This window comes from Hemitrygon akajei, chromosome 3, assembly GCF_048418815.1.
Source record: "Hemitrygon akajei chromosome 3, sHemAka1.3, whole genome shotgun sequence".
Taxonomy (NCBI): Eukaryota; Metazoa; Chordata; class Chondrichthyes; order Myliobatiformes; family Dasyatidae; genus Hemitrygon; species Hemitrygon akajei.
Window position 1 is genome coordinate 1,148,279 of NC_133126.1, and position 27,770 is coordinate 1,176,048.

General features: G+C 44.7%; 1 protein-coding gene across 1 annotated transcript; it reads left to right on the plus strand.

The window, feature by feature from the left end:
- On the plus strand, window positions 1–26,245 carry zdhhc22 (zDHHC palmitoyltransferase 22). The gene is made up of 2 exons (XM_073039130.1): window positions 1–122; window positions 17,061–26,245. Exon 2 carries the CDS (start codon window positions 17,077–17,079, stop codon window positions 17,854–17,856), a length of 780 nt encoding a protein of 259 aa, XP_072895231.1. The 5' UTR covers window positions 1–122; window positions 17,061–17,076; the 3' UTR covers window positions 17,857–26,245.
- Window positions 26,246–27,770: the final 1,525 nt, after the last annotated feature.

Sequence of the window (27,770 nt, forward strand, 5' to 3'; positions counted from 1 at the left end):
ACAGAAGCTGCAGTCTGTGTCGGCAGACCTGCACCAGCAGCAGCGCACAGCCGGGGATCACCGCTACAGCATCATCACAAGGAGACGGGACAGACAGCTCTCCGAGGACATTGCAGAAGCAGGTAATGATCAATATAAACTGACAACAGCAGCCAGAGAGCTGGCATTGACACCATTGCCATCAGTCAGACTGTGCAGGGCATCGTCCGCTATTATTCAGCATGGTGAAGAGAGAGAGAGGAGAGAACAATGGAGGCTGTGCAGGGAGCAAAGGCTGGCTGTAGTCTGTACATGCAAGCACCAGGTACTGCACGGGAGGGAGGGAGAGAGGGAGAGAGGAGAGGGGGAGAGAGGGAGGGGGTGAGGGGGTTGAGAGAGACAGAGCAGTGAAATCAAAAGGGTACAACAAACAGTGAAAGAAAAAGAGGAGGAGAGGGAGACAGAAAGAGGTAGACATAGAAGGGGGGATGGTGGAAGATACACACAAACGCAGCAAAAGAGAGTGGGGGGAAGGGAGAAAGGAACAGGCAGGCAGAGATGGGTCTACAGAAAGGAAGAAAAAGGGATACACAAGATACTGAGGAAAAGAAAGGGAAAAGCATAAAGGGGAGGGAGAGCTTGGGAGAGACAGATACAAAGTGGGGGGGCAGTCAGAGACAGGGAGAGACGGACGAAGGACTGAAACGGATACACAGGGGAGATGGAAACAGAGTGAGATGGAGACGGGGAGAGAGGGGAGATGGAGACAGATATGGAATGGCAGACAGAATGAAGACAGAAACAGGAGAGGGGGAGACAGATACAGGAAGTGGGAGTTGGTGACAGAGGGGAAGATGGAGACAAGGAGAGAGGGAGAAACAGGGAGAGGGAGTTAAAGACGGGGAGAGTAAGAATAGGAGAGGGAATGATGATGGGGAGATGGCAAATGGGAGAAGGGTAGATGGAGACGGGGACAAAGAGAGGGTTATGACAGAGAAAGGGTCAGAGTAAATAAGGCAGAGAGGGGAAATATTTACACATAAATACATACAGAGAGAGAAATACCTTGAGAGAAGCAGTGAGAATCAAAATGTGAGGAAGGTTAAACACGGGGAATATGATTAAGGAAAAGGGTAAAATTATAATGAACAGATCAAAGTACTTTCAAAAGAACAATAGACTGAGGATAGAAGGTTAATATAGAAACATAGAAAACCTACTGCACAATATAGGCCCTTTGGCCCACAAAGTTGTGCTGAACATGTCCCTACCTTAGAAATTACTAGGCTTACCTAAAGCCCTCTATTTTTCTAAGCTCCATGTACCTATCCAGAAGTCTCTTAAAAGACCCTATCGTATCCGCCTCCACCACTGTTGTCAGCAGTCCATTCCACGCACTCACCACTGAGTAAAAAAACTTACCCCTGACATCTCCTCTGTACCTACTCCCCAGCACCTCAAACCTGTGTCATCTTGTTGCAATCATTTCAGCCCTGGGAAAAAGCCTCTGACTATCCACACAATCAATGCCTCTCATTATCTTGTACACCTCTATCAGGTCACCTCTCATCCTCTGTCGCTCCAAGCAGAAAAAGCTGAGTTCACCAAATCTATTCTCGTAAGGCATATTCCCCAATCCAGGCAACATCCTTGTAAATCTCTTCTGCACCCTTTCTATGGCTTCCACAACCTTCCTATAGGCGACCAGAACTGAGCACAGTATTCCAAGTGGGGTCTGACCAGGGTCCTATGAAGCTGCAACATTACCTCTCGGCTCCTAAATTAAATTCCACAATTGATGAAGGCCAATACACCGTACGCCTTCTTAACCACAGAGTCAACCTGCGCAGCTGCTTTGAGCGTCCTATGGACTCAGACCCCAAGATCTCTCTGATCCTCCACACTGCCAAGAGTCTTACCATTAATACTATATTCTGCCATCATATTTGACCTACCAAACTGAACCACTTCACACTTATCTGGGTTGAACTCCATCTGCCACTTCTTAGACCAGTTTTGCATCCTATCAATGTCCCGCTATAACCTCTGACAGTCCTCCACACTATCCACAACACCTCCAACCTTTGAGTCATCAGCAAACTTACTAAACATCCTTCCACTTCCTCATCGAGGTCATTTATAAAAATCACAAAGAGTCAGGGTCCCAGAACAGATCCCTGAGGCACTCCACTGGTGACCGACCTCCATGCAGAATATGACCTGTCTACAACCACTCTTTGCCTCTGTGGCAAGCCAGTTCTGGATCCACAAAGCAATGTCCCTTTGGATCCCATGCCTCCTTACTTTCTCAATAAGCCTTGCATGGAGTACCTTATCAAATGCTTTGCTGAAATCCAAATACACTACATCTACTGCTATACCTTCATCAATGTATTTAGTCACATCCTCAAAAAATTCAATCAGGCTTGTAGGGCACAACCTGCCCTTGACAAAGCCATGCTGACTATTCCTAATCAAATCATACCTCTCCAAATGTTCAGAAATCATGCCTCACAGGATCTTCTCCATCAACTTACCAACCACTGAGGTAAGAATCACTGGTCTATAATTTCCTGGGCTATCTCTACTCCCTTTATTGAATAAAGAAACAACAATTATTAAAGATGTCAACAAAATAGAGTGAGTACAGAGAAGATTTACTAGAATGTTACCTGGGTTTCAGCACCTAAGTTACAGGGAAAGATTGAACAAGTTAGGTCTTTATTCTTTGGAGCGTAGAAGTTTGAGGGGGGACTTGATAGAGGTATTTAAAATTATGAGGGGGATAGATAGAGTTGACGTGGATAGGCTTTTTCCATTGAGAGTAGGGGAGATTCAAACAAGAGGACATGATTTGAGAGTTGGGGGCAAAAGTTTAAGGGTAACACGAGGGGGAATTTCTTTACTTGGAGTGTAGCTGTGTGGAACGAGCTTCCAGTAGAAGTGGTAGAGACAGGTTCAATATTGTCATCTAAAGCAAAATTGGATAGGTATATGGAAAGGAATGGAGGGTTATGGGCTGAGTGCAGGTCAGTGGGATTAGGTGAGAGTAAGCATTCGGCACAGACTAGAAGGGCCGAGATGGCCTGTTTCCGTGCTGTAATTGTTATATGGTTATATCTGCAACCCTCCAATCCTCCGGAACCTCTCCTGTTCCCATTGATGATGCAAAGATCATTGCCAGAGGCTCAGAAATCTCCTCCCTCACCTCCCACAGTAGCCTGTGGTACATCTCATCCGGACCTGGCGACTTATCCAACTTGATGCTTTCCAAAAGCTTCAGCACATCCTCTTTCTTAATATCTACATGCTCAAGCTTTTGAGTCTGCTGCAAGTCATCACTACAATCACCAAGATCCTTTTCCATAGTGAATACTGACTTAAAGTATTCATTAAGTACCTCTGCTATTTCCTCTGGTTCCATACACACTTTCCCACTGTCACACTTGATAGGTCCTATTTTTTTCATGCCTTATTCTCTTGCTCTTCATATACCTGTAGAATGCCTTGGGGTTTTCCTTAATCCTGCCCGCCAAAGCCTTCTCATGGCCCCTTCTGGCTCTTCTAATTTCCTCCTTAAACTCCTTCCTGTTAGCCTTATAATCTTCTAGATCTCCAGCATTACCTAGCTCTCTGAACCTTTTGTAAACTTCTCTTTTCTTTTTGACCAGATTTATTACAGCCTTTGTACACCGCGGTTCCTGTACCCTACCATAATTTCCGTCTCATTTGAACGTACCTATGCAGAATTCCACACAAATATCCCCTGAACATTTGTCACATACTCCCGTACTTTTCTCTGAAAACATGTTTCCAATTTAAGCTTCCAATTTCCTGCCTGATAGCCTCAATTCCCCTTAACCCAATTGAACACTTTTCTAACTTGTCTGTTCCTATCTCTCCAATGCTATTGTAAAGGAGATAGAGTTATGATCACTATCTCCAAAATGCTCTCCCACTGAGAGATCTGACAGGTGATCAGGTTCATTTCCCAATACCAAATCAAGTACAGCCCTTTCTCCTGTGGGCTTATCTACATAGTGTCAAGAAACCTTCCTGCACACACCTAACAAACTCCACCCCGTTTAACCCTCTGTTCTAGGCAGATCCCAATCAATATTTGGGAAATTAAAATCTCTCATCTTGGCAACTCTATTATTACACCTTTCCAGGATCTGTTTCCCTATCTGCTCCTCGATATTCCTGTTACTATTGGGCGGCCTATTTATATTTAAAAAAACACCCAGTAAAGTTATTGACCCCTTCCTGTTCCTAACCTCCATCCACAGACTCCGTAGACAATCCCTACACGGTGTCCATCTTTTCTGCAGCTGTGACACCATCTCTGATCAACAGTGCCACGACCCCACCTCTTTTGCCTCCCTCCCTGTCCTTTCTGAAACATCTAAAACCCGGCGCTTGAAGTAACCATTTCTGTCCCTGAGCCATCCAAGTCTCTGTAACAGCCACCACATCATAACTCCAAGTACTGATCCACACTCTAAGCTCATCTGCTTTGTTCACAACACTCGTGCAAAATAGACACATCTCAAACCTTCGGTCTGAGTGCGTCCCTTCTCCATCACCTGCTTATCCTCCCTCTTGCACTGTCTACAAGCTTTCTCTATTTGTGAGCCAACCTCCTCTTCCCCAGTCTCTTCAATTCAGTTCCCACCCCCCAACAATTCTAGTTTAAACTCTCCCCAGTAGCCTTGGCAAACCTCCCTGCCAGGATATTGGTCCCCCTGGGATTCAAGTGCAACCCGTCCTTTTTGTACAGGTCACTTCTGCCCCAAAAGAGGTTGCAATGATCCAGAAATCTGAATCCCTGCCCCCTGCTCCAATCACTCAGCCACACATTTATTCTCCACCTCATCCTATTCCTATTCTCACTGTCGCATGGCACAGGCAGTAATCCTGAGATTACTACCTTTGCATTCCTGCTTCTCAACTTCCTTCCTAACTCCCTGTAGTCTTTTTTTCAGGACCTCTTCCCTTTTCCTACCCATGTCATTGGTACTAATATGTACCACAACCTCTGGCTGTTCTTCCTCCCACTGCAGGATATCTTGGACGTGATCCGAAACGTCCTGGACCCTGGCACCTGGGAGGCAAACTACCATCCAGGTTTCTTTACTGTGTCCACAGAATCACCTGTCTGACCCCCTATAGAGTCCCCTATCACTACTGTCTTCCTCTTCTCTTCCCTACCCTTCTGACCCACACTTAACTCCAGTGCATCAGTGTGTCACTCTGACCCACACATCTGTCCAATGTGCTCTGACATTGAAACCTTGTTGTTGAATTAATGAAGTGCAAGGTAAAAGTAGCTGGAAGGCTGTTATATACAAGTCTCCCAACAGGAGCTGGGATGTGGACAACAGATTACAAGAGGATGTAGAAAAGGCATGTCAAAAGGGCATGGTTATGATAGTCATGGAAGATTTCAACATGCAGATCAATTGGGTAAATCAGGTTGGTAATAGATATCAGGAGAGTGAGTTGTTTGAATTACTATAAAATGGCTTTTCATTGAACCTATCAGGGGATCAGCTATCAGTGCATTGGGTGTTGCATAATGATCCACAGTTCTGGAGTTGATTAGGGTGCTTAAGGTAAAAGGAACCTTAGGAGGCCATGATCACATTATGATTGAGTTCAACTGGAAATTTGACATAAGACATAGGAGAAGAATTGGTCCATCTGGCCCATCGAGTCTGCTCTGCCATTCAATCATGGCTGATCCTTTTTTCTTCTCTCCCTCAACCTGGTTCCCAGCATTATCCCCATAACCTTTGATGCCATATCTAATCAAGAACCTTTTGGGCTCGTCATCTTAGAAACAATGTGCAGGCATTGGAGAGGGTTCAGAGGAGGTTCACAAGGATGATTCCAGGAATGAAATGGTTATCTTACGAGGAATGTTTGATAGTTCTGGGTCTGTACTCGCTGGAATTTGGAAGAATGAGGGGGGATCTCATTGAAACCTTTTGAATGTTGAAAGGCATAGACAGAGTAGATGTGGAAAGGATGTTTTCCAGTGTGGGGAGTCTAGGAGAAGAGGACACAGCCTGAAATTAGAGGGGCATCCATTTAAAACAGATGTGGAGAAATTTCTTTAGCCAGATGGAGGTGAATTTCTGGAATTTGTTACCATAGGCAATTGTGGAGGGCAGCTCGTTGGGTGTATTTAAGGCAGATATTGATAGGTTCTTGATTGGACATGGTGTGAAAGGTTACAGAGAGAAGGCTGGGGAGTGGAACTGAGGGGGAAAAAGGATCAGCCATAATTGAATGGCAGAGCAGGCCCAATGAGGTAAATGGCCTAATTCTGTAGCTATGTCTTATGGTCTGACCCACATGTACCTCCAGTCCATCAGTGTGTTACTTTCACCCCCATGTACAGTACCAGTAAAAAATATTCACACCTCCCCCCCTTGCTAGTTTTCCTGTTTTATTATTTTACAACATTGAATCACAGTGGATTTAATTTGGCTTTTTTGACACTGATCAACAGAAAAAGACTCACGGCAAAGTGAAAACAGATCTCTACAAAGTGATCTAAATTAATTACAAATGTAAAATACAAAATACCGGTAATTGATTACATAAGTATTCATTCCCTTCAAGTCAGTATTTAGTAGATGTGCCTTTGGCAGCAATTACAGCCTTGAGTGTGTGTGGATAGGTCTCTACCAGCTTTGCACATCTGGACACTGCTATTTTTTTCCCCATTCTTCTTTACAAAACTGCTCAAGCTCTGCCAGATTACATGGGGATCAGGAGTGAATAATCCTTTCCAGGTCCAGCTACAAATTCTCAATTGGATTAAGGTCTGGACTCTGATTTGGCCACTCCAGGACATTAACTTTCTTGCTGTTGAGACATTCCTGTGTAGCTTTTTTGCCGTGTCCAATCAAGAACCTATTAAGTTCTGCCTTAAATAGACCCAACAGCTGCCTGTGGTAACAAATTCACCAGCCCCTGGCTAAAGAAATTTCTCTGCATCTGTTTTAAATGGACATCCCTCTATCCTGAGGCTGTACCTTCTTGTCTCAGACTCTCCTAGCATGGGAAATATCTTTTCCACGTCTACTCTGTCGAGGAATTTCAAAATTCCAGTAGAAGTGGTAGAGGCAGGTTTGATATTATCATTTTTTTTAAATTGGATAGGTATACAGACAGGAAAGGAATGGAGGGTTATGGGTTGAGTGCAGGTCGGTGGGACTAGGTGAGAGTAAGCATTCGGACGGACTAGAAGGGTCGAGATGGCCTGTTCCCGTGCTGTAATTGTTATATGGTTATATAAAATTTGAAAGGTTTCAATGAGATCCAGCCTTCATCCTTCTAAATTCCAGTGAGTAGAGACCCAGAGCTATCAAACGTTCCTCATATGATAATCCTTTCATTCCTGGAATCATCCTTGTGACCCTCTTCTGAACCCTTTCCAATGCCGGTTCATCTTTTCTAAGATGAGAAGCCCAAAATTGTTCACAATACTCAAGATGAGGCCTCACCAGTGCCTTATAAAGCCTCAGCATCACATCCCTGCTCTTGTATTCTATACCTCTTGAAAAGAATGCTAACACTGCATTTGCCTTCCACACCACCAACTCTACCTGCAAGTTAACCTTTAGGGTGTTCTGCACAAGGACTCTCAAATCCCTTTGCATCTCAGATTTTTGGATTTTCAACAGGTTTGTCAGGCAAGACTTCCCCTTAAGAAAACCATGCTGACTTTGTCTTATCTTGTCCTGTGTCACCAAGTACTCCATAACTTCTTAACAGTTGACTCCAACACCTTCCCAACCACTGAGGTCAGGCTAACTGGTCTATAAATTTCTTTCTGCAGCCTTCCTCCTTAAAGAGTGGGATGAGATACACTGGACAACAGCACATGAAGGGTGGTTCCTTATAAGGCTTCAATCTTTTCAAGTCAAGTCACTTTTTATTATCATTTTGACTAACTGCTGGTACAGTACACAGTAAAAACGAGATAATGTTTTTCAGGACCATGGTGCTACATGAAACAGTATAAAAACTACACTGAACTACATAAAAACAACAGACAAAAAAAAACGACACTAGACTACAGCCCTACCCAGGACTGCATAAAGTGCACAAGACAGTGCAGGCATTACAATAAATAATAAACAAGACAATAGACAGTAGAGGGCAGTAAGTTGTCCTTCTGAGGGATCAGAAGTGGAGAGAGTGAGCAGCTTCAAGTTTCTGGGTGTCAAGATCTCTGAGGATCTAACATGGTCCCAACATATCGATGTCTTTATAAAGAAGTCTTGTGGTGAGACTCTTGGCAGTGTGGAGCATCAGAGGGATCTTGGGGTCCGGGTCCATAGGACACTCAAAGCTGCTGCACAGGTTGACTCTGTGGTTAAGAAGGCATACGGTGCATTGGCCATCATCAATCGTGGGATTGAGTTTAAGAGCCGAAAGGTAATGTTGCAGCTATATTGGACCCTGGTCAGACCCCACTTAGAGTACTGTGCTTGATGCACCATTAATAACTCTTGGAGATGTGAGGCGAGATATAGGCTTTTATTGGCTGGAAGAAAGAACAAGCAGCAATTGACCACCACACTACATCCTGGAGACTGAGACCGGGGCTGTGTCTCCAATCGCCTTTATACTGGGGTCTGTGGGAGGAGCCATGGTCAGTGGGAGGAGCCACAGGAGCAGTCAGCCGGGGGGGGGGGGGGGGGGGGGGGTTGTCCAGACAGGTATACATAGTTCACCACAGTGCTCAATGTTGGTTACCTCATTACAGAAAGAATATGGAAACCATAGAAATGGTGCAGAGGAGATTTACAAGGATGTGGCCTGGATTGAGGAGCATGCCCTATGAGAATAGGTTGAATGAACCCAGCCTTTTCTCCTTGGAGCGACGGAGGATGAGAGGTGATCTGATGAGAGGTCTACAAGATAATGAGAGTCATTGGTCGTGTGGATAGTCAGAGGCTTTTCCCCAGGGCTGAAATAGCTAGCATGAGAGGGCACAGGTTTAAGGTGCTTGGAAGAAGGTTCAGAGGAAATGTCAGGGGTAAGTTTTTTCTACACAGTGGTGAGTGCATGGAATGGGCTGCCAGTGGTGGAGGTGGAAACGATAGGTTCTTTTAAGAGACTCCTGGATGGCTACATGGAGCTTAGAAAAATAGAGGGCTATGGGTAAAGCCTAGGTAGTTCTAAGGTAGGGACATGTTCAGCACAGCTTTGTTGGCTGAAGGGCCTGTATTGTGCTGCATGTTTTCCATGTTTCTATTCTATGTATCTAAGGCAAGGCAGTGGCTATACTTTATTAGTAGTTTGAAGAGATTTGCTATGTCAGCAAATACACTCAAAAACTTCTATATACTGTGGAGAGCATTCTGAGAGGTTGCATCGCTGTCTGGTATGTGCGGGGGGCTACTGCACAAGACCGAAAAAAGCTGTAGAGGGTCATAAATCTAGTCAGCTCCATCTTGGGTATTAGCTTACAAAGTGCCCAGGACATCCTCAGGAAGTGGTACCTCAGAAAGACAGCATCCATAATTAAGGACCTTCAGCACCCAGGGCATGCCCTTTTCTCACTGTTACCATCAGGAAGGAGGTACAGAAGCCTGAAGGCACACACTCAACGATTCAGGAACAGGTTCTTCCCCTCTGCCATCTGATTCCTAAATAGACAATGAACTCTTGGACACTACCTCACTTTTTAAATATACAGTATTTCTGTTTTTTGCATGTTTTTTAAATTTATTCAATATACGTACTGTAGTTGATTTACTTATTTATTATTATTATTTCTCTCTCTCCTATATTATGTACTGCATTGAATTGCTGCTGCTAAGTTAACAAATTTCATGTCACATGTTGGTGATAATAAACCTGATTCTGACTCTGAGATCCTGTGCAGCTCCACACCTGACACCTGGGGATGGCTGATTGTAGATAGCTCCAGATCAACCCCTGGGGACAGGAGATTCTTGTCAGCTCCACACTTGACCCTTGGGGGACAGGTCATTCTGGACTTCTCCAACCGGATCCCTGGGGAACAGGAGATTCAGGCCAGCTCCACACCCAACACCTGGGAATAAGAAATTCTAGCCAACTCCACACAAAAGACCTTCTGTCCAGCTCCTTACCTGACCCCTGGGGGATGGGAGATTCTGGCCCCCAGGAGTTGGGTGTGCAGCTGGCCATAAATTCTCATCCCCAGGGGTCTGGTTTGGACCTGACTGGAATCTCCCGTCCCCAGGGTCAGGTGTGGTGTTGGCCTGGATCTCCCATCCCCAGGCATCGGGTGTGTAGCTGACCAGAATTTCCCTTCCCCAGGGGCATGGGACATTCTAGTCAGCTCCACACCAGACCTCTGGGGATGGAAGATTCTGGCCAGCTCCTTACCCTGGGGGATGGGAGATTTTGGACAGCTCCAAATCTAACTCCTAAGGACAGGAGTTTCTGGCCAACTCCACATCCAATCGCTGGGGGATGGGAGATTCTAGTTGGCTTCACACCAGACCTCTAGTGGACTGCAGATTTGGGCCAGCACCACACCTGACCACTGGGAACAGGAGGTACTAGTCAGCTCCACACCCAACCCCTGCGGACGGGTACTCTGGCCAGCTCCACACCTGACGCCTGGGGGACGGGAGATTCTGGCCAGTTCCACACATAACCCCAGGGTGGAGGAATTTGGTGAGCTCCATACCCAACCCCTGGAAACTAGAGATTCAGGTCAGTTCTACATCCAACCCCAGGGGATGAGAGATTCTGGTCAACTCCACACCCAACCCTTGAGGATGGGATATTCTGGCCACCTCCACACATGAGCTCTGGGGGACAGGAGATTCTGGCCAGCTCCACACACAATCATCTGGCCAGCTTGGTTATGTAGTAGTTGCCCCCACTTTACCTCTCTGTGTTCTTAATCCTCCCTCACCACTTGTAGTGTTGTCCATTGCCTCCAGCCTCCTGACAGAGGCAACACAGGAGGACACATGCTGGTGCAGCAGTTCCTTGGATATTTCATGACACTGACAATCAGAAAATGACTGTTTCTAACGGGTAACTTAAGTTAAAAAGAAAACCTGGATAGGAGTTGGGTTAGCCAATCAGAAATCCCAGACAGGTCACAAGGTGTTCTGCAGATGCTGGAAATCCAGAGCAACACACACAAAATGCTGGATGAACTCAGCAGGTCAGATAACATAGAACCATAGAACACTACAGCACAGTACAGGCCCTTCAGCCCTCCATGTTGTGCCAACCCATATAATCCTTAAATAAAAGTACTAAACCCACACTACCCATAACCTTATAACCTTCCATTTTTCTTTCATCCATGTGCATGTCCAAGAGGCTCTTAAATACCCCTAATGTTTTAGCCTCCACCACCATCCCTGGCAAGTCATTCCAGGCACTCACAACCCTCTGTGTAAAAAAAACTTACCCCTGATGTCTCCCCTAAACTTCCCTCCCTTAATTTTGTACATATGCTCTCTAGTGTTTGCTATTGGTGCCCTGGGAAACAGGTACTGACTATCCACCCTATCTATGCCTCTCATAATCTTGTAGACCTCTATCAAGTCCCCTCTCATTCTTCTATGCTCCAAAGAGAAAAGTCCCAGCTCTGCTAACCTTGCTTCATATGACTTGTTCTCCAATCCAGGCAACATCCTGGTAAATCTCCTCTGCTCTTCTCTCCTCTATGGAGAGAAATCTCTTAGACCAGGGGTTTGCAACCTTTTTTATGCCATGCACTCTAACTATTAACCAAGGAGTCTGTGAACTCCAGTTTGGGAACCCCTGCCTTAGAGGGATGTCTATCCTGAAGAAGCTTCCCTCCTTTCCATGGGAGTTCAGTGAGACACTTCCTCACTGCTATGCCCCCATTATCTCGGCTGCAGACAGATTGTGATGCTCCAACTTTCTTATTCTGTGTTCTGTCCCTGCCTTTCCAGTCTAAATGAAGGATCTCAACACCAACCTTGACTGTTTAAAATTTTCTTAGATGCTGCCTGACCTGCTGAGTTCCTCCAGCATTTTGTGTGTTTTGTTTAACCTGAAGAGTTGGATTAGCTGTTTGGATCCTCAAGCCTAATCTCTTATTTAGTGTCTTGGCTGATCTGGTTGTGGCTTCAACTACAGCTTTCTGCCCCTACCCCACATCTGGCAGTTTATTGTCATGTGCACAGATACAGTAAGGCACATGAACAATGGAAAATAACTGGGGCAGCATCACAGGCATAGGCCCTAATTCTCCATAGATTGTCACCAGAAACCCAATCCCTCGCTACACAACTACACTCACCCCAACTGCAACCTCACAAATATGGTATATGCACAGTGGAAACAATTGTATCCTAACTCTGTTTTCTATTGGTTAAACAACTATTGGTACATCACACCCAACTCTATGCATCCTTATCTTATGGATAAGTCTTTTATGCAGCACCTTATCGAACCTTTTTTTGCCTACATCCTTTTATGGACAGTGGAGTGACATTCTCCATCTTCCAATCCGCCAGGACTTGCCCAGAGACCAGAGAATTTTGGTAAATTATCACCAAAACCTCTACTATAACTTCTGTCATTTCTTTTAGTACCCTGGGATGCATTCCATCAGAACCAGGGGACTTGTCTATCTTTAGGTCCATAAGTTAACTCAGCACTATCTTTTTAGTGATAGCTATTGTATCGAGATCCTCACCTCCCATCGCATTCATAACATTTATCTTTTGGATGTTAGATGTGTCCTCCAGTGTGAAGACAGACACAAAATAGTCATTCAAAGCCTCTGTCATTTCCTCATGACCCAATATCAATCCCCCCTTCTCATCCTCCAAGGGACCTACGTTCACTTTAGCCATTCTTTTCCGCTTTATATAATTAGAAAAACTTTTACTATCTGTTTTTATGTTTTGTGCTAGTTTATTTTCATAATCTCACTTCCCTTTCTTTATTGCTCACTTTGTGGTACTTTGTTGCTTTTTAAAGTTTTCCCAATCTTCCAGTTTCCCACTATTCTTGGTGACTTTTTAATGCATGATTTTTAGTTTGATGCCTTTTATCACCCTGTTGAATGTTGTTTTTGTTGCATGTGTGCCAACACACCACGGCAAGTTCCTAATACATGTAAATGTATATGTGAACAAAGTTGATGGTTCCTTGATCCTTGAAACCCATGTGGTCATGGGAACAATGTATAAAGCTCTTACCGACCCTGCAGGAATTGAACTTCATTCGGTAATCACTGGCACTCGAAAGTGACATGCTGACTGCTAGTCTACAATGCCACTCTAACCATGACTTCAGAATAGACAGTTACCACAAAACTGAATACCTGTGGTTCTTCACTAATTCCTGTCTGTTAGTCTGATGCTGACCTTTGCATCTGCATATCTGTGTTTCATGCAGTTTGGAAGGACATTACGTTTCTGAGTGGGATCTGGGAACCCTTTGGGGCCTCGTCACATATTCCAACCATTTTATATCGAAAGGACAGGCAGGTGGGCAGAGGGGGTGGGGTGGCTCTCGTGGTGAGGAATGAAATTCAGTCCCATGCGAGGGGTGACATAGAATCAGGAGATGTAGAGTCAGTATGGATAGGACTGAGAAATTGTAAGGGCAAAAAGTCCCAAATGGGAGTTACCTACAGGCCCCCAAACAGTAGCCTGGATATGAGGTGCAAGTTGAATCAAGAGTTAAAATTGGCATGTCGCAAAGGTAATGATGTGGTTGTTATGGGGGATTTCAACATGCAGGTAGACTGGGAAAATCAGGTTGGTACTGGACCTCAAGAAAGGGAGTTTGTGGAGTGCCTCTGAGATAGATTCTTAGAGCGGCTTGTACTGGAGCCTACTAGAGAGAAGGCAATTCTGGATTTAGTGTTGTGTAATGAACCGGATTTGATAAGGGAACTCGAGGTAAAGGAGCCATTAGGAGGTTTTGACCATAATATGTTAAGTTTTAATCTACAATTTGAGAAGGAGAAGGGAAAGTTGTAAGTGTCAGTATTAGAGTTGAACAAAGGGGACTATGGAGCCATGAGGGAGGAGCTGGCCAAAGTTGACTGGAAAGATAAGCTAGCAGGGATGACAGGGAAACAACAATGGCAGGTACTTCTGGGAATAATGCAGAAGGTGCAGGATCAGTTCATTCCAAAGAGGAAGAAAGATTCTAAGGGGAGTAAGGGGTGACCATGGCTGACAAGGGAAGTCAAGGACAGTATAAAAATAAAAGAAGTATAACATAGCAAAGATGAGTGGGAAGCCAGAGGATTGGCAAACTTGTAAAAAGCAACAGAAGATAACTAAAAAGGCAATACGGGGAGAAAAGATGAGGTACGAAGGTAAGTTAGCCAAGAATATAAAGGAGGACAGTAAAAGCTTCTTTAGGTATGTGAAGAGGAAAAAATTAGTTAAGACCAAAGTTGGGCCCTTGAAGACAGGAACGGGTGAATTTATTATGGGGAACAAGGAAATGGCAGATGAGTTGAACAGATACTTTGGATCTATCTTCACTAGGGAAGACACACACAATCTCCCAGATGTAATAGTGGCCAGAGGACCTAGGGTAACAGAGGAACTGAAGGAAATTCACATTAGGCCGAAAATGATGTTGGGTAGACTGATGGGACTGAAGGCTGATAAATCCCCAGGGCCTGATGGTGTGCATCCCAGGGTACTTAAGGAGGTGGCTCTAGAAATTGTGGACGATTTGGTAATCATTTTCTAATGTTCTATAGATTCAGGATCAGTTCTTGTGGATTGGAGGGTAGCTAATGTTATCCCACTTTTTAAGAAAGGAGGGAGAGAGAAAACAGGGAATTATAGACCAGTTAGCCTGACATCAGTGGTGGGGAAGATGCTGGAGTCAATGATAAAAGATGAAATAGCGGCACATTTGGCTAGCAGTAACAGGATCGGTCTGAGTCAGCATGGATTTACGAACAGGAAATCATGCTTGACTAGTCTTCTGGAATTTTTTGAGGATGTAACTATGAAAATGGACAAGGCAGAGTCAGTGGATGTAGTGTACCTGGACTTTCAGAAAGCTTTTGAAAAGGTCCCACATAGGAGATTAGTGGGCAAAATTAGAGCACATGGTTTTGGGGGCAGGGTATTGACATGGATAGAAAATTGGTTGGCAGACAGGAACCAAAGAGTAGGGATTAACGGGTCCCTTTCAGAATGGCAGGCAGTGACTAGTGGGGTACCGCAAGGCTCAGTGTGGGGACTGCAGCTGTTTAAAATATACATTAATGATTTAGATGAAGGGATTAAAAGTAACATTAGCAAATTTGCAGATGACACAAAGCTGGGTGGTAGTGTGAAATGTGAGGAGAATGTTATGAGAATGCAGGGTGACTTGGACAGGTTGGGTGAGTGGGCAGATGCATGGCAGATGCAGTTTAATGTGGATAAATATGAGGTTATCCACTTTGATGGCAAGAACAGGAAGGCAGATTACTATCTGAATGGTGTCAAGTTAGGAAAAGGGGAAATACGAGATCTAGGTGTCCTTGTTCATCAGTCACCAAGTAAGCATGCAGGTACACCAGGCAGTGAAAAAAGCTAATGGCATGTTGGCCTTCGTATCAAGGCGAGTTGAGTATAGGAGTAAAGAGGTCCTTCTGCAGCTGTACAGGACCCTGGTGAGACAAGTATTGTGTGCAGTTTTGGTCTCCAAATTTGAGGAAGGACATTCTTGCTATTGAGGGAGTGCAGCGCAGGTTCATGAGGTTAATTCCCGGGATGGCAAGACTGTCATATGTTGAAAGATTGGAGCGACTGGAATTTAGAAGAATGAGAGGGGATCTGATTGAAACATATAAGATTATAAAGGGATTGTACACGCTAAAGGAAGGAAACATGTTCCCGATGTTGAGGGAGTCCAGAACCAGAGGCCACAGTTTAAGAATAAGGGGTAGGCCATTTAGAACGGAGTTGAGGAAAAACTTTTTCACCCAGAGAGTTGTGGATCTGTGGAATGCTCTGCCTCAGAAGGCAGTGGAGGCCAATTCTCTGGATGCTTTCAAGAAAGAGTTAGATAGAGCTCTTAAAGATAGCGGAGTCAAGGGATATGGGGAGAAGGCAGGAATGGAGTACTGATTGTGTATGATCAGCCATGATCACATTGAATGGCGGTGCTGGCTCAAAGGGCCAAATGGCCTACTCCTGTACCTATTGTCTATACTCTAATGAAGACTAGGAAAAGTACCTACAGGAAAGATGTCAATATGATTAAAGGAGTACAGAGAAAATTTACAAAGATTTTGCCAGAACCTTTCCGGTGCTTCATGAAACTAGTGCGCAAAATGCCTGATAATTCCTGCATTTCCCAAAGCCATAATTAATGTCAGGGTCTCCTGCATCAGAAAGACAGACAGACATACTTTATTGATCCCAAGGGAAACTAGGTTTTGTTACAGCCGCACCAACCAAGAATAATGAAGAAATATAGCAATATAAAACCATAAATAATTAAATTATAAGTTAATCATGCCAAGTGCATGCCAACTCCAAGAAAGGAGATGTAGTCAGTTTATTTCTAGGACATTGTCCCTCAGCACCAGGGTACAGAGAAAATTTACCACAATGTTGCCAGGACTTGAGGATCAAATAGGTTAGGACTTTATTCCCAAGATCATAGATGAAAGAGAGGAGATTTTGTAGAGGTACACAAAATTGAGGGGTACAGATAGGGTAAATGCAAGCAGGCTTTTTCAACTGAGGTTGGCTGAGACTAGAACAAGAAAGAAGTAATGGGTTTAGTGTGAAAGGTGAAATATTTAAGGGGAACATGAAGGAAAATTTCTTCATTCACAGGGTGTCGAGGGTGTGGAGCGAGCTCTCAGCAGAACTGGTGAATGCAGATTTGATTTCAACATTTAAGAGAAGTTTGGATAGGTAGGGGTATGGAGGTTTATCCAGGGGCAGGTCAATGGGGCTAGGCAGAACAACAGTTTGATGGGGCAAAGGGCCTATTTCTGTGTTGTACTGTTCTATGACTCTTTATCTAAGGATTTATAAACTCTGCTCCACAATGGGAGGTGATGCAAATGAACTGTGTTCTCTCTGTAGGAAGGAATGGTCTAGGATGTTGAAGCTGAAGATTTTGAACACCATTGCGCCTTCCTACTTCCTTGCAGTCTCCATTACCACCCTGATCCTTCAGAGCTTTGTCTTCATTCCCACCATCTTTGCTGATGACTTCCGCCGCCCCTGGTCCCACTGCGGCTTCCATTTTACCTTCTTCCTCTACGTGTCAGTGAACGTCCTGGGCAACTACTTCCTGATTCTGTGGTACCCTTCAGAGAGCCTCCAGAGCAGCAGAGTGTCCAGTGAGAGCAGCCCTGCACTGCAGCCAGGCAGTCACTTCTGTAAACTCTGCAGTAAGGTCATCCTGAAGCGAGACCATCACTGCTTCTTCACCGCCAACTGCATAGGCAACAGGAACATGCGCTACTTCCTCATGTTCGGCTGGTACACCTCCATTGTTTGCCTCTACTCCCTGGTGGTAGGTGTGGCCTACCTGAGCATTGAATACCATCTCTCCTTCGAGAATCCCCTCACCTTCCTCACCCTCCTCCCTCTCTCCTTCTTTCACTTTTTCTTCAGTATGATCCCATCTTTCCAGCTATTCCTTGTCCTCATGCTCTACATCTGGCTGGGCATTGGACTCACCTGCGCTGGCTTCTGTTGTCAACAGATCCTGCTGGTAGCTCGAGGCCGAACCTGGTACCACCTGAAGAAGGGGTTGCCCGCAGTTCGTTGCACTCCATGGGGGGTTAACCTCCAGGATGTATTCGGGAAGCGTTGGTTACTGGGATTCTTCTTCCCAATTCCAACAGTACATGTGGATCCAAAGGATAAATAAAACTGAATTTCCATCAATCTTCCTGCTTCCCCAAACCCACTGTGCAGAATTCCCAAGAATTTCCACTTCCCCAAACCCACTGTGCAGAATTCCCAATGATCTCCCAGTTTCCTAAGCCCAATGATTTGGATTTATACATCAATATTCAGAATTTCTGATGTTTCCTGCCATTCGAGCTCTTCCAGCCCAATGAGCTGCACCACCCAAAATCTCACCTACTTAACCCTAGCCGGACAATTTACAATGACCAATTAACCTACTAACTGGAATATCTTTGGACTGTGGGGGGGAAACTGGAGCATTCGGAGAAAACCCAAGCAGTCGCAGGAAAATGTACAAATTCCTTGCAGGAGATGCACTCTGAACTTCAATGTCCCATGTTGTGTAAGCGTTGCACTAACTACTACACTGCAGTGGTGTCCTACTAATTAAAATGTTTAAATACTACTTAAAATTGTACCAAACTAACTAAAATTAGCAATGAAATGCTCAACTAACTAATCCCTTATGCCTAACATACTCACTGTCTACCGCACCACTAGTTTGGGAGTTATCCTTCACTATCTACACCCCCTCCTCAATCCACCAACAACTCAGGCTCCTGTCTCACCCACCCTCTCTCTTTACACTGACCATCTCCCCTCTACACTCTCAGTCCTGATGAACCTGCAAAATCAACCACCCCATTTCCATCACAGATGCTGACTGAGCTACTTGTTCCTCCAGCAGACTGTTTGTTGCACAGGGTATCCATGCCCCTTTGAACACCAATTCTTTTCAGCCTCCCTGATGTTTGAGTTTATAGTTTTTCTACCAAAATGGATGAACTTACATTTTTCCACATTACATTCAATCTGACACATCCTTGACCTTAGCCTGTCTATATACCTTCTAATCCTGTCTGCATCCTTCTCAAAGCCCAGATCACCATGAAACAACCAAAATGGCTGCTACTCGAGAGGTTTCCTCTCTTTGATATGATAGCCCTCCTGGCTAGACCTGTCAGTAATAAAAAGCATTTAACCTTACCTTGCTCAGCCTTCCTTGATCTGTCCATAACTCTCTGAAAGCGATGCACAGGTAGATAGGATGGTAAAGAAGGCATGGTAAAATAGGATGGTAAATTAGGGTACAGAATCTAAAAGTTTGCATATAAAGTTGCAACTTTACAAAACACTTGGTAGACTACACTGTGTCCAGTTCTAGACACTATAGGAAGGAAGTGGTTTCACTGGAGATTCACTAGGATGATATCTGAAATGCACTGTGTGCAGTTCAATGCAGAACTACACTGTGCACAGTTCTGGTCACCAGGGGAAGCAAGTGGTTTCACTGGAAATTCACCAGGACTATGTCTAAACTACACTGTGTGTAGTTCTATACAGAACTAACCCTAACCCTATACAGAACTACACTGTGCACAGTTCTGGTCAACAGGGGAAGGAAGTGGTTTCACTGGAGAGAGTAGAAAGTCACCAGGATGATGCCTGAAATGGAGGACTTTAATAGACAATAGACAATAGGTGCAGAAGTAGACCATTCGGCCCTTCGAGCCTGCACCGCCATTTTGAGATCATGGCTGATCATTTACTATCAATACCTGGTTCCTGCCTTGTCCCCATATCCCTTGATTCCCCTATCCATAAGATATCTATCTAGCTCCTTCTTGAAAGCATCCAGAGAATTGGCCTCCACTGCCTTCCGAGGCAGTGCATTCCAGACCCCCACAACTCTCTGGGAGAAGAAGTTTTTCCTTAACTCTGTCCTAAATGACCTACCCCTTATTCTCAAACCATGCCCTCTGGTACTGGACTCTCCCAGCATCTGGAACATATTTCCTGCCTCTATCTTGTCCAATCCCTTAATAATCTTATATGTTGCAATCAGATCCCCTCAATCTCCTTAATTCCAGCATGTACAAGCCCAGTCTCTCTAACCTATAGATATAGGGAGAGATTCGACAGGCTGGGTTTTTTCCCCTGGAGTGAAGGAGGCCAAGGGGTGACCTGATAGACATTTATAAAATTAGATGATGACTTGTCAAATGACAATGACTTTCCAATTCTGTGGGAAGAAGTAGAAGCAGCCATAAGATAGCTGAAGAATGGGAAAGCTGCTGGAATAGTCAACATCCTGACTGAGCTGATAAAACATGGAGGAGAGACAGTGATAGCCATCCTCACCAAAATCTGGCAGACTGGGCAATGGCCAACACCCTGGACAAAATCACTCATCATCACTCTCCCCAAGAAAGGGAACTTAGAGCAGTGCCAGAATTATAGAACTATAAGTTTTATCAACCATGCGAGCAAAGTGATGTTGAAAGTAATCTTGAACAGACTGAAACCACAGCAGAAGAAAAATTGCCAAAGAGCAAGCTGGTTACAAAATTGGAAGAAGTACAAGAAAACAGATATTCATTCTCCGAGTACTGTGCGAGAAATCTTTCATGTGTTCATAGACTTCAAGAAGGCATTCAATAGGGTGTGACATGATGCACTCTGGGCCACAATGAAGAGATACAACCTGGGCCAGAAGCTGATCCAAACCATCAAGCAGGTCTGCACCAAAGCTGACAATGTGGTACTTGTTCAACACACAGTTGCAGAGTGATTCCACACATTAGTTGGAGTCCAACAAGGCTGCCTCCTTTCACCTACGCTATTCAACATTTTTCTGGAGCAAGTAATAACAGATGCCCTGGAAGATCATATTGGCACAGTCAGCATTGGAGGACAGATCATAATCAACTCAGGTTCGTTGATGGGCTGGCAGGAAGTGAGGATGAATTGCCTTGCCTTGTGAACCGTCTGGATGATACTTCAAGCAGATATGGCATGGAGATCAGCACAGAGAAAACCAAGCTGATGAGACACGGTAAGGAGTCAATCATGACAAAAGTCACAGTGAGTGGACAAGGTCTAGCTTACTGTCAAAGGGTTCAAGATTCTTAGTGCCATCATCAATCAAAAAGGATCAAAGCCTGAAGTCCTTACAAGGACAGTCCAGACAACTGCAACTCTGACTAAACTAAAATCATTCTGGAGAGACAATAACACCGTTATCAGATCCAAGTTGAAACTCTTACATGTACTTCTGCACTCTGTCTTCTTGTATGCATCCAGATCCTGGACATCTCCTCAGTATCTCCTATACAGACCATGTCTCAAACAACAATGTTTAAAGAACCATCACCCAACACATGAGACACTATGAAGATCTACGGTCCACAGTAAAGAAGAGGAACTGAGATGGTATGGCCACATAACAAGGTCAAGTGGACTTTCAAAGATCATTCTTCAGGGAACAGTGCAAGGGAAAAGAAAAATGGGCAGACAGGGGAAGAAATGGGCAGACAACACTGTAGAGTGGACTGGAGAGAACTTTGCTGCAACCCAGGCACTCACCCACAACCGTGAGAGATGGAGGCAACTGGTGCAGCACTCATCTGTACAGCACCCCTATGACCCCGGTGGGTTGTGGGATCCGTAACCATAGGGATAGGGGAGCTGATCTGAATCTTTTCTCTACAGTCAAGCATATCCTAAATATGAAGGCAAGTATTTCAGGTGAGAAGGGAAAAACTTAAAGGCAATTTCAGAGGCAAGATTTGTTTTTTTACACAGAGACTTGCTGCCAGGGGACATGGTAGAGTCAGACACAACTATTGAGTTTATTTAAATAGACAACATATAGAAGAATGAGGACTCTGTCTTCTCATTTCTGGTGAATATGAGCCTATAGGGGCTAATCCCTCTTTATATACCAGCATTTTCATTCCAGGAATCAATCTGATGAACATTTGCTCATGGCAAGACAAATGTGCAGATCAATACAGGACAATTAAAGGTAAATTATTTGAGTGTTGAATGGTGCTTTGTAACAGCTAATGATAGTAATTCTAGTCTGTTGGAGAAGTATACAACACAGGAACAACTCCTACTGCCCATCATGTTGTGCTGAACAGGGGCCTGAAGGGTCTCGGCCCAAAATGTCCATTGTTTATTCTCCTCTATAGATGCTATCTAACTTGTTGAGTTCCTCTAGCATTTTGTGTGTGTTGCTGATGACAACTAATACCTGCTGCCTGCACAATGTCCATATCCCTCCATTCTCTGCTCATCCACGTGCCTGTGTGTGAACCTCTTAAGTATCCCTAATGTATCTGCCTCCTCCACCATCCCATCCCAGGCAGCATATTCCAGGCACCCACCACTCTAACAAAACTTGCCCTGAACATCTCCTTTCAACTTAACCCTCTCGCCTTAAATGTAAGCCTTTAATATTAGATATTTCAATCTTGGGCTAAATATACTATATGTCTACTCTATGCCCTCATAATCTTATAAACTACAATCAGATCTCCCCTCAGACTCTGCCACTCCAGGGAAAACAACCCAAGTGTGTCCAACCTCTCATTATAACACATACTCTCTAATCCAGGCAGCATACTGGATTCTTCACCCTCTGCAAAGCCGCAACATCCTTCCAGAACTGTATGCAAAACTCCAGATGCAGCCTAACTAGAGTTTTATAAAGCTGCAACATAACTTCCTGACTTTTGAACTCAAAGTCTCAACTAATAAAGGCAAGCATGTCATATGCCTTCTTAATCACCCTACAAAGCTGTGTAGTGGCTTTCAGGGAGCTATGAATTGGAACCCCATGATTTCTCTGCTTATCAACACTGTTAAGGATCTTGAATTTGAATTGAATTTCGGTTTATTGTAATTTAGAAACCACAACTGCAATGCAGTTAAAAAATGAAACAACATTCCTCCAGAATGATATCACAAAAGCACACGACAAAACAGACTACACCAGAAAATCCACGTAACGTTTGGCAATCCCCAAATCCAGAGTCCGGAGAGGCTGCTGCATATTAATATCGCACTACCATCTTAGCGTGTTCCCCGGAAAGGAGCTCCAAATCCACCAGACAAAACAAGACTACCCAGACACACCAAGTCAGGAGACTAACTCTACCACCCAACAAACCAAAAACTAAAGCTACAAGACCTACACAAAACCACATAGCTACATATAGTTATAGTTAACATATAGTTACAACAGTGCAAACAATACCATAATTGATAAACAAAAAAGACCATGGGCACAGTAAAAATAGTCCAAAGATGTTAAAAGACTAAGTTTGAAAGAAACCACCACACAGTTTCCACAAGTCCTCAGGGTCCCGATAGACTCGTCATCCCATGCGGGAGGTAGAAGGGAATAACCCCTCTATGGACTTCCATGGCGCTGCCGGATTCAGCCTCACAGACGCAGCACACAATGAAAGTACCACTGGACCCAGCCTCGCAGATGCAGCACACAGTGAAAGTGCCCCAATCGCAGTGGACTCCGAGTCCGTTGAACCTCCAAGCCTCCGACCATCCCCTCCAGCACAGCCTCTCCGAGCACCATCCTCTGCCGAGCATACTACGACGCCCCCGCTGCCGGCCACCGGCAACGTGACCCCGAGGACTGAGGGCCTGTTCTTCCCAGCAGAGACCCGGACCTTACAGCAGCAGCAGCAACGAAGAAGGCCTTCCTGGAGATTTCCAGATATTCCTCCGTGCTCCCATGCCCGTTTTTCATCAGATTGGGATTGTGCACCGCATCCCACTTGACAAATAACAGATATCAACTCCGGAGAGGCTGCTGCAAACTACGTCACGCCACCATCTTGAAGCATCATTCAAGATTTTGTCCCAAAATTAGATCAACATTAGATCTCCCAAAGTACAACATCTCACACCTGTCCAGATTAAACTTGATCTACCATTTCTCCATCTATCTGTACTGACCTATAACTCATTACTGATCTACACCCCTTTGGGAAACGATATCCACAGATCATCTGCAAATTTACTAACCCACCCATCTACATTTTCATCCATGTCATTTATATACAGCAGAGGTCCCAGTAGAACACCACTAATCACAGACCTCCAGCTCGAATAAGTCCCTTTGATCACTACCCTCCATCTTCTATCGGCAAGCCAGTTTTGAATCCGGTTGGCCAATTCACCTTGGATCGCATGCATCTTAATCTTCTGCAAGAGCCTTCCATGAGGGATGAGCCAACACTTTACTGAGATGCAAGTAGACAATATCCAGAGCTCTACCTTCATTAGGCACTTCCTTGAAAAACCATTAAAATCGAAGCCAAAGTTGAGTTTATTGTCATGTTTACAAGATCACAAGACGTTGTATGCACAGATGCAACACAAACTCACTATCAGCAGCCTCACAGGCATAAAGCATCAGATATGCAGTAGAGTTATAGAGTCCTAGAAAAGTACAGCTCTGAAATGGACCCTTCAGCCCATCTAAACTACCTACTCCCATTGACCTGCATTGGGATCATAGCCCTCCATATCCCTACCATCCAAACTTCTCTTAAACATTGAAATCAAGCTTGCAAGCACCACTTGTGCTGGCAACCCATTTCACACTCTCAGGACCCCCTGAGTGAAGAAATTTCCTCTCATGTTCCCCTTAAACTTTTTACCTTTCACCCTTAACCCATGATCTCTGGTTGTGGTCCCACCCAACCTCAGTGGAAAAACCCTGCTTGCATTAACCTTATCTATACCCTTCATAATTTTGTATACCTCTATCAAATCTTCTTTCATTCTTCTATATTCTGAGAAATAAAGGCCAGTATTCATAAAACAAGCACAAACATATATTATACATTTTATAAGGAAAAAAAACACAGAACTAGGACAAAATAATACAAACAGGAGAAAATCCGCAGATACTGGAAATGCAAGCAATACACATAAAATGCTGGAGGAACTCAGCAGGCCAGGCAGCATCTATTGAAAAAAAATACAGTTGACATTTCGAGCTGAAACCCTTCGGCAGGACTGGAGAAAAAAAGCTGAGGAATAGATTTAAAAAGGGAGATGATAGGTGAAACCAGAAGGGAGAGGGATGAAGTAAAGAGCAGGGAAGTTGATTGGTGAAAAAGGCAGGAGGCCATGGAAGAAAGAAAAGGGGTGAGGAGTGCCAGAGGGAGGTGATGGACAGGCTAGGAGATAAGGTGAGAGAGGGGATAGGGGATGGTGAAGGAGAGCGGGGGTGGGGGCATTACTGGAAGTTTGAGAAATTGATGTTCATGCCATCAGGTTGGAGGCTACCCAAATGGAATATAAGGTGTTGTTCCTCCAACCTAAATGTGGGCTCATCACGACAGTGGAGGACCCCATGGATGGACATATCGGAATGGGAATGGGAAGTGGAATTAAAACAGGTGGTCACTGGGAGATCCCATTTGTTCTGGTGAATGGAGCATAGATGCTCGGCGGTGGTCTCCCAATCAATGTCGGGTCTCGGCAATATACAGGAGGCTACACCAGGAGCACTGGACACAGTATATGACCCCAACAGAATCACAGGTGAAGTGTCGCCTCACCTGGAAGGACTGTTTGGGGCCTGAATGGTAGTGATGGAGGAGGTGTAGGGGCAGATGTAGCACTTGTTCTGCTTGCAAGGATAAGTGCCAAGAGGGAGATTAGTGGGGAGAGATGAATGGACAAGGGAGCAATCACTGCGGAAAGTGCAGGGGAGGGAAAGATATGCTTGGTGGTGGGATCCCATTGGAGAAGGTGGAAGAAAAAACATAAAATCCATTTTGATACAAAATTATCAAAATGGTCACTATAAAAGTAAAAAAGGTCACTATGGTACCAGTTGGTTCAAGAACAGAGTGGTTGAAGGAATTAACTGTTCTTGAACCTGGTGGTGTGGGAATTCAGGCTTCTGAACTTCCTGCCCAACAATAGTAACGAGAAGATGACACAGGTCGAATGGAGGGTGTCTTTGACTGCCTTCTTGAGACAGTGCCTCCCGTAAATACCACCAATGATAGGGAGGGGGCGTACCTGTGACATATTGGGCAGAGTCCAGGTAACCAATTCATCAAATTAGTAAAACACAATTTGACCCACACAGAACCATAATCAGTTCATAAGTCCACATAGTTCATAATCAGGCCATGGTTTTCCAAATACTCATAAATCCTATCCCTAAAAATCCTCTTGCCACCATTCACACGAGATTTACTAGCATATAATCCCTATTTCCCTTAAGCAGCAGAACAAAATTAGCAAGAATGTGTTTGACCCTGAAAGACAGCAGATGGGTGTGAAGGTCATGATTGACACTAATATCGTGGCTTTCTTGGTCTGACCCACCAATCCACCATCTCCCACATGGAACAATATTCCAGAGGCGACAGAGATTCTAGTGGCACTGGCTTTCCATCCAAAGATGACAACATTCAGTGTGAGACCTTGAGATGAGGTGGAAATGATGAAACTCTTTGGCAATTTTGATGCTGCTCAGTTTCTCTGTCTTTGAATAAAGTGATGTGTTATAACTTGTCTCCTCTTATTTTACAAACTACAGAGAGCAGGTCATGACTCCTTCTCAATAACTCTGATCCAATCTGAGAGACCCCCTCCAGTACTAAATACCATTCCCCCTGGAGATCCTCCATCATTCCCCACCAACCTCACTGATCCCCATTACTCCCCACCCTGACACCAATCAATACCCACCCAACCCTGCTGACCGCCATCACTCCCCATCCCCACACCCTCTCACTGACCCCCATCACACCACTCCTCCCTCACTGACCCTCATTAACCTCACCCCCTCAATGGCCCCATCACCCTCTCACTTACTCCCATCACTCCCCAACCTCCTCACCAACACCCATTTGCCTACCAGACCCAAACACCCCACACTGACCCTCATAACACATGAACCCCATCACTCCCCACGCTCCACACCAACCCCCATCACTCCCCACCCCACACACTGAGACTGAACCCCATCACTTCCCACCCCCCACACCGACCCCATCACACTCCACCCCCAACAATGACCCTGACCCCATCACTCCCCACCCCCCACACTGACCCTGATCCCCATCACTCCCCACCCCGCACACTGAGACTGAACCCCATCACTCCCCACCCCCCACACCGACCCCATCACACTCCACCCCCCACACTGACCCTGACCCCATCACTCCCCACCCCCCACACTGACCCTGACCCTATCACTCCCCACCCCCCACACTGACCCTGATCCCCATCACTCACCATCCCCGCACACTGAGACTGAACCCCATCACTCCCCATCCCCCACACCAACTCCTAACACACCCCACCCCCCACATGGTCCAGTGTGTTGTTTCTTCTGGTATTGCAAGTGATCTGTTGATGGATTATATTCCTATACAGCTATCGATCAATAGAATCCAATACAGCTATTGAAAAGTAGAATCCTACACTGTACAGCCATCGATCAGTAGAATCGCATACAGATATCATTGTGTACAGATATCAGCTAATAGAATTCTGTATTGCAATCCACCAGTAGAATCTTACTTAGTTATCACTTAATACAATCCTGTACAGCAATCGATCAATAGATATCTATTGATCAATCTACAGAATAGGATGCAGCCATGGTCAGTACAATCCTACACAGTTATCGATCAATATCATAGTTCTATACAGCAGAAAAACAAGAGAATCACATACAGTTATTGATCAATATAATCCTATACAGCTATCACTCAGCAATCAATCAATAGAATCCTTAACAGCTATCGATCAATAGAATCTTATACTACAATCAATCAAGAGAATCCTGTAGAGTATTCAATCTATACAGCTATCAATCAGTAGAATACTATATAGCTATTGATCAACAGAATCCTTTGCAGCAATCGATTAGTACAATCATATACATAGCAATTGAGCAAAAGAATCCTATACAGCAATTAATCAATACAGTCCTAAACAACTAGTGATCAATACAATCCTATACAGCAAACAATCAGTACAATCCTATGCAGCTATCGATTAATAGAATCGTACACAGATAACGAT

What these genes read in the sequence shown, in the direction of transcription:
- zdhhc22 (XM_073039130.1), top strand. Translation starts at nt 17,077, where the DNA reads ATGTTGAAGCTGAAGATTTTGAACACCATTGCGCCTTCCTACTTCCTT.